Source organism: Panicum virgatum, chromosome 2K, assembly GCF_016808335.1.
Source record: "Panicum virgatum strain AP13 chromosome 2K, P.virgatum_v5, whole genome shotgun sequence".
Lineage (NCBI taxonomy): Eukaryota > Viridiplantae > Streptophyta > Magnoliopsida > Poales > Poaceae > Panicum > Panicum virgatum.
Window position 1 is genome coordinate 28,056,455 of NC_053137.1, and position 7,950 is coordinate 28,064,404.

The window sequence follows — 7,950 nt, forward strand, 5'->3', positions numbered from 1 at the left end:
TTTTTCACACCCCATTGGACCCTCAACTGACGTTTTGGTGTGTTTCAAACTATTTGGGTGCATTCGGGGCCGTTTGGTTGCCTTACAAAACTCGGTGCAAAACGGGTCGAACTAGTGCAAAAGTTCTTGTCACGAAGTCGCATCGGAATTTTTCGCAACGAACGCACCCGATCCTCCCGATTGGACCCTAAACTGACGTTTTGGTGCGTTTCGTTCTATTTGGCTGCATTCGGAATCATTGAGTTGTCTTACGAAAGTTGGTGCAAAACGGGCCGACCTAGTGTAAAAGTTCGTGCCACGAAGTCGCATCGGAATTTTTCGCAACGAACGCACTCATTGGACCCTAAACTGACGGTTTGGTGTGTTTCGTACTATTTGGGTGCATTCGGGACCGTTTGGTTGCCTTACGAAACTTGGTGCAAAACCGGCCGAACTAGTGCAAAAGTTCGTGCCACGAAGTCACGTTGAAATTTTTCGTAATGAACACAACCGATCCACCCCATTGGACCCTAAACTAATATTTTGGTTCGTTTCGTACTATTTGTGTGCATTCGGGACTGTTTGGTTGCATTACAAAACTCGGTGCAAAATGGGCCGAACTAGTGCAAAAGTTCGTGCCACGAAGTCGCATCGGAATTTTTCGCAACAAACGCATCCGATCCCACCCATTGGACCCTAAGCTGACATTTTGGTGTGTTTCGTACTATTTGGGTCCATTCAGGACCGTTTGGTTGCCTTACAAAACTCGTTGAAAAACGGGCCGAATTAGTGTAAAAGTTCGTGCCATGAAGTCGCTTCGGAATTTTTCGCAACGAAGGCACCCGATCCACTCCATTGGACCCTAAACTAACGTTTAGGTGCATTTCGTCCTATTTGGGTGCATTCGGGACCGTTTGGTTGCCTTACGAAACTCGGTGCAAAACGGGCCGAAGTAGTGCACAAGTTTGTGCCATGAAGTCGCGTCGGAATTTTTCGCAACGAACGCATCCGATCCACCCCCATTGGACCGTAAACTGACGTTTTGGTGTGTTTCATACTATTTGGGTGCATTCGGGACCGTTTGGTTGCCTTACCAAAATCGGTGCAAAACAGGCCGAAGTAGCGCAAAAATTTGTGCCATGAAGTCGCGTCGGAATTTTTCACACCCCATTGGACCGTAAACTGATGTTTTGGTGCGTTTCATACTATTTGGGCGCATTCGGGACCGTTTGGTTGCCTTACAAAACTCGGTGCAAAACGGGCCAAACTAGTGCAAAAGTTTGTGCCACAAAGCCGCGTCGGAATGTTTCGCAATGAACGCACCCGATCCACCCCATTGGACCCTTAACTGACATTTTGGTGCATTTCGTACTATTTGGGTGCATCTCTCTAGTTCCCATGGCCCAGAGTCGACCAACTCCTCGAATCACCCCCATGAGTCGGCTTAGGAAATCGGGCGGACATAAATTCTAAATGAACGGGATTCGCAGTACACCTACCGATCCGCTTCGATCCTAGATTTGCTGAAGCCGCTCGCCTAGATCCGCATCCACTTCCTTGAGGTGAGAACGCCAAGGGTTCTCAGGAAGCTTCTCCTGTCGCAGAGAGCGCAAAGGGCTCTCCGCCTAGGAGGAACTAGGGTTGGGGCCTTCTCCGTGAGGAGGGATCAACGCAGTAGGCCACGGGATGTGGTCAGGGCTCTCACCAACTCCATGCCCCCACCCAAGCCGTGGCCATCTCTCTGGTTCCCATGGCCCAGGAGTCAACGGCAAGGGAACCGCATGGGCGGATGAGGACACGCCTGCTGCACCTGGTCTAGTGTGGGGAACGTGTGTTGCGGGCCTTCCTGTCGAAGACGAAGACCTTGCTGACGCGGTGGCTCCAGCAAAATCACGCTGGAGAGATGGCGGTGGCGTCGCTGTCGGGCTCTCGTAGGGAGAGAGACGAACAATCCTTTTTCTTCTTTCCTCATATAGAAAAAAAACTGAAATGACGATCCAAATAAACCTAGATTAATTATTCTACAGGAAAGGGAAAATATTGTATAACCCTAACAAAGTAGTAGATCTACTAGAGTGAGAAGCAGGGGCCAGAGGCAGTGGTGGGGGGGGGGGGGTCTCGGTGCGAGGGGGAGGTCCGCCCGAGTCGCCCGTCCTATGCAACGCGAGTGGCTCTAGGAGTAGAGAATTTTGCACGCTAGCCTTTACCAGCCGTGTTTATAGCTTGATTGGACAGCCCAGCCGATTCAGATATGTGATACTATGCTGACTACGTGGTTAGCAAATATATAACTTGGACTATGCTGACTATTTCCCAATTTGCCTCTCTCACCAGTCTGAATCACAAACGTAAGAAAATATTTATACAAGCAAGTGTGGCTAATGAAGAGTGACCAAGATTATAAATCAAATCCCACTATATTTTTCTCCATCCTCCTATGAAATCAACATAGTTAATTTACAATTGTGCACTATATTTTACTTGCACTACTGCCTTGGCCATAAGAAAAACCTCAACGGACATGAAGATTACTCATCAAGTTATTGAGTAGCTTTGATAAGCATTTAATATATCATTTTTCTTTTAATATTTTAAATTAATGAACAAGTTGCAAATGTCATAATATGCAGATAGAGATGAACGTTGTCCAGCCAATGTTTCTCAACCTCTAATTCGTTATCTCTTCCCATACCTTCACCATTTGTTCAGTTCGCATCGTGGTAGCTTCTACCACCAGTAAAGTTGGATGGAATTAATAATTCATTATGTGCAGTTGCACTTCTATTAAATCCGTCACTTTGGTACTGACATGATCATGATGGGTTTGCACCCAAAAGTCAGTGACACAATGAATGACATATAATGCATAAGAAAAAAATACGATAGTGATGTATTGATCACCTGTAAATCTGCAAATTGTGAAACTAGTTAGAAAGAGTTGTATCATTCAGAGAACCCACGACTCTGAACATTTCACTCTTGAGTCTCATCTACAAAAGGTACAATTCAGCTGAGTTTGTTCTATTTTTCTAAAATACAAACTTGGGGCATTTGTACAGGTGCAATAGGCGTAACAATTGATAACTATCTTCTTATTAACTCTATAAAGTGCATTGCGATTATAACCTTTTTGGCTCCAGTTGGAAAGATCTGAGCATAGGTCCAATTTGTTACAGTCTGCAAACACATATTGAAACCATTTTTGATTTATTGATGTATTACAGAATGGTATCTTGAAACAAGAGATGAATCAAATGAATAAAAAAATGATATATATGTCCAGGGAAATCAAACTTATACAAGAAAACTTCCAACGTAACTAATATTATGGGCACCCGCACTACTCAAGCAAGGTCCTCGACGGGGATTTGTTTAGTTGGTTTTCCATTTTGTTAGCTAAGTTAAAGATGAGTTTGGGATAAATTTCTGTGAAACAGATCAGTTTTTATTAATTTGGTAGGATTGGGTGTAAAGGGGAGAAGATTGTCAGGTTTAGTTTCTTCTTGTTGTTAAGCAGTTTTCTTGGCTCCTTGTCCCAGTTAACTGTGCCTATAACAGCATACTATGTGTGCGAAAAAACATAGACTTTATAACACTGGAATAATTATTGCTCATCAGAACTAATCATCAACCATGAAAACAAGACAACATTATCTTCGCCCCATTTTGGAATTGTTTAATACTGGTATTTTGTATCATACTCTAAATGTTGATGCCATTAGTTAAATTAATTTCGTATTGATGTTCACTTTACAATCTTATGTTTCAACAAAAATTTTGATCAACTTTTGTTCCTTTTCTCTTTTCCTCAAGATTCAGGTAATGGACGAGCAGAATAGGGCAGTGACATTGGAGATGGGGTAGTAGCAGGCATTTTGGGAAGACAGTAACAAGCCAGGTCAAATTATTTGGTTAAGGTGAGAAATACCAAGGATATTTTAACTAATTGTCCAAGTGACCAGCCCAACAAGTCAAATTTTGAACACTCATAAATATCCAGGGCAGGCCTCTTAACAGCCCATACAGACGTATTAGCTTTGGGTTGCCAAGCAAGAAAATTGGTGAACAGTGGTATAAGAAAGGTCTCCATATTAATATTCAGGAATAAGCGCAAAAAGTACATGTTGATGAAGAATAAATCTACCTGTTGCACACGAAAATAAGTATCAACATTCTTATCCATTTGTACAGCATCCAAGTCCAATGTTTGCTAAATGCTCACGTATAGTGTATGTGCTCTAGTATATTATGCAGCTTTGAAGGCCTCCTTCGAAATATAGGTTCCAGACGGAAAGAATAACTACCATTTTTTAACTTTTTAGCATCGTACATTTCATTCCATGCTTGAACTATCTCATCAATGTTGAAGCTTAATCCTGTATAATAGAGAAAAAAATCACTTGCATTAAAAACATACCTGTAAACCTAACTAAGAGGATATAGCACTCTATCATCCTGGCAAAAGGTGGCTTCGAAACTGATTGCAGTTTTTTTGAGTAGTTGCAGTTTGTAGTATAGCATGAGTGAATTACACATAGAATCTGAATAATTTCCATCATAAATAGTTTTCATGTCATACAGCAGTTAGTTCTAGAATGTAGCATATCACGAATTGTGTCACATGTTTTTATCATAGGGCATAGCTTACCAGTGATAAGATTGATTGTCTTTGCTAGTAGCAAGTTACATCCTAACAAGGATAAATCATATATAATTTGTTTTTTCCTGGCTAACATATTTGTCTTTACATACAGGAAAAGAGAATGTACCATGCTAGCCCTATACTTTAAATATCAGGTAGTCATTTCATCTGTACTTGTACAACTTTTCAAAGATTCAATTTGTTAGTTAAGGCCAGTGCCGATATACAATATTCAATGAAATAGATTGAAGAAATAGAGCACTAAAAGTGGTAGTACTGACATGATCATCTCCCATCCTATTTTTGATTCCTAAAATATTACTATATTAGCATAACTCATACATATACATGGTCGAGGGTAGATAATGTAATACAGCAAGAAAATAATTGCACATGAGAAGGCACAAATGGATGTCGTACCTTCTTGATTGTTCCCATTCACACAGTGGTTCTTTACCATCACACTGATATCTGCTACAGAAGCGCCTCCGACCTTAAATTTTTCAATGGCTTCTTGTAGACTTTCTTCCCAGCTAGAAAGTCCTAACTTGAATTCTACTACTGAGCGTTCATAAAGAATTGTACCCCATGAAATGTTTAGCTGTGAGCGCATGTTTGAGGCTTGTTTAAAGGCTTCATCTGGTGATAAATCCTTTCCCTGCTCACTCAAACCTAGTTTATCCGCTACTAACTTCCCCTTCCTTGATTTAGCAAGCCCTTTTACTCGCAAATATTCTATTCCTTCCCACATCTCCATCCCCTTTTCCATGTTGTCTTCAGCATGATTGAAAAGTTCTAATACTTCAGTTCCCATTTCTACTTTACATGTATGAGCATAACGCCAAGAAAGCTTTGCTTGCTCAAACTGTTGCTGTCCGAGTGCAATAAGACCTTCATAAAAATCTGGCTTCACATCTACAGAATCTTCAAATTTCTTTCCAGCTTTGACATATTCAGTGCATGCCCAATCATATGCAGACTTGATTTGGGCAAGTATTGACTCTTTCGAAGCATCTTCAGATAAAATTAATCGCTTCCTTGCACGGGACATGTGGACATTGCCCCAATTGAACAATGCTAGAGCTGCCATTTCCTGAAACTTCGCTTCTGCAACTTGAAATATTTCCTGTGCTTCTTCACTTGTGATGATGTCTTCCATTGCCTCATAGTAAAGTCGTATACCAAGATCACGAAGATCAACACATGCATCAGAATCGAATCCAGCGTGGTTCTTGAATAGGAGAGCAAACTGCACCATCCAGTCATCAGAGCAAGAGTTCCTTTCATCTTCCTTCCTTGAGCTTCCACACTCAGAGGTGCTATAGTGATTCTGTTCTCGTGCCGCAAATGAGGACATTGGCATGATCAGATCCCTAGTAATCTCGCGCTCAGGACTAACCTCTTTTATATGCAACCGAACTGGTACTTGTGGATAGAGATCCTCAACCCACCTTAAATCTTCGGTTGATGTAATTGTCACCAAGTCACCCTCTTTGTCCATAAATTTCAGAAGAAATGACTTGAGGTGCGGGTTGTACTTATACCGAGCTATGTCCATTACTTGTAATAGACTACAATTTTCTGGAATTAAAACAATCCGTATGTCATCTCCATGAACGAACTTAAATTTCTTCTTCACCCCTTCTCTAACATCTTCGTGATTCTCTTTAGTATACTTTGCATGCTTGTCTCTACCATGATTTGCTGTTTTGATGGTAATTGGCTTTTCTGGCATATACCTCTCATACTTTTCCTCCAAATAGTGTTTCCCTTGGTTGCCATTGGTGTACCTCTCATATTTTTCTTCTGTATACTTCTCTTGCTTGCTATGACTACCAACCTCAAAATGCTTTTTATGCCTTCCCACACTGCTCATTTGATTCTGTGTGATATGTTTACCCTTTTCAAGCTGAATGCCTTTCACCAGTATTTCTTTGAGATGCTTTTCATGGTTGTCTTGGCCATACCTCTGTTTTGGGTTCATTTCTTCCATAACCCTTGAAGAATGCTGTTGTTGCTGCCCTTCATTAGTCACACCTGGCCTGTAATGGCCATTCCTGCTTTTGGTCTCTTCTAGATGCTTTTCATGCTTGTCCTGGTCATGCGTCTCCTGCATCTTGCCAGCGTCATTTCCATCCTGGGTTAAATCATTCCCTTTATGGTTCTCTTCACTGCTATCTGCTTTGTCGTCATCCTCAATATTCTCATGATCCTCTTCATCTTGAATCATCTCCCACACCTCTTCCTCGACTATAGAATTTCTAAATTTTCGGGACACCCTCCTCTGTATCCTCTCTTTTACAATGTTGATCGCTGGTTCATCTGCCGATGCAACCTGTTTGTCCAATAAAACGTTCAGCTGCATCACATCTCTAATGCTCTCATGGAGTTCCAACGCTGTCACATTGTTTGGTTCTAAGCTCAGAACATTTTCCACATCCACACAAGCTAGATCTAGCCTATCCAATGCTTCGAAACACCGTGCCCTTTTCAATAATGCCTTTGTATACTTTGGTGATGCCTCTAATGCTGAATTGCATTCGTCAATTGCATGATGGTACTCCTCCGGATTCATGTGCATGTAACATGCTGCAATATTACAGTGCAGGAAGGCGATATCATTATGGCCCTCTGGCAAGAGCTTGACCGCTTTGTCAAACTTGAATGCTGCCCCCTCATAGTCCCTTTTCTGGAATAGCCTCGTCCCCTCCTCCTTCAATTCGAAAGCCAGCCCGATGAAGACAGCATCATCCTCGTCCACTGCTGCTTGTGGACTCTGTTCACCGCTGCATCCGCTGGTCCTTGAGTTGCTCCTACTGAAAACCTTTGGGCTTCCGATGTTACTCTTTGATCCGGATTCACTTAGTTTCTTCTTCTTTGGTGTCATCCCCATACCTCGAATTATGCCAGCCTCCACTCCACTATCTTGCGTATTGCCAAGTAAATGGTTGGTTCCGATGATATAAACTTGAAACTTGTCTTTGACGCTTGTTCTCTTCTTCAGAAATCAGGATACATTGTAACCCTCTCTTTTATTTAGATAAATTTGCAGCAGGAACAATAAAGAAATTGAGATAGGAGATATGGGAGAGACTGGGCAACAAGTATTCGCACCTTCCTCTTTCCCATTCAAATGGGAAGCTTAGCCTACCCGGGCAATTCCATCGAGGATACACTGTAAAGAATGATACATAAAATAGACGGAAAATTGGTGGGTGTTGTCCAAAATTTGAGAAGAAAACAAAACTAAGGGTCTGCAAAAAGGAATGGGGAAAATGACAAAGCAAGGCATGAGGAAGCATGCTACGGCAATGGAGCAGGGGAAGGGT

At 41.9% G+C, this 7,950-nt stretch overlaps 1 protein-coding gene across 1 annotated transcript; it reads right to left on the minus strand.

Moving 5' to 3' along the window:
* Positions 1-4,197: 4,197 nt before the first annotated feature.
* On the minus strand, positions 4,198-7,514 carry LOC120695217 (HSP-interacting protein-like). Its single transcript, XM_039978512.1, has 2 exons — positions 5,042-7,514; positions 4,198-4,355 (listed from the first exon to the last, which is right to left on the minus strand). Exons 1-2 carry the CDS (start codon positions 7,512-7,514, stop codon positions 4,198-4,200), a joined length of 2,631 nt encoding a protein of 876 aa, XP_039834446.1.
* Positions 7,515-7,950: the final 436 nt, after the last annotated feature.

Excerpts from the sequence above, each read along its gene's own strand:
- LOC120695217 (XM_039978512.1), bottom strand. The coding sequence starts at position 7,514 with ATGGGGATGACACCAAAGAAGAAGAAACTAAGTGAATCCGGATCAAAG. Across the intron at positions 4,356-5,041 it reads GAATGGGAACAATCAAGAAG|GATTAAGCTTCAACATTGAT; the intron begins GTACGACATCCA and ends TCTATTATACAG.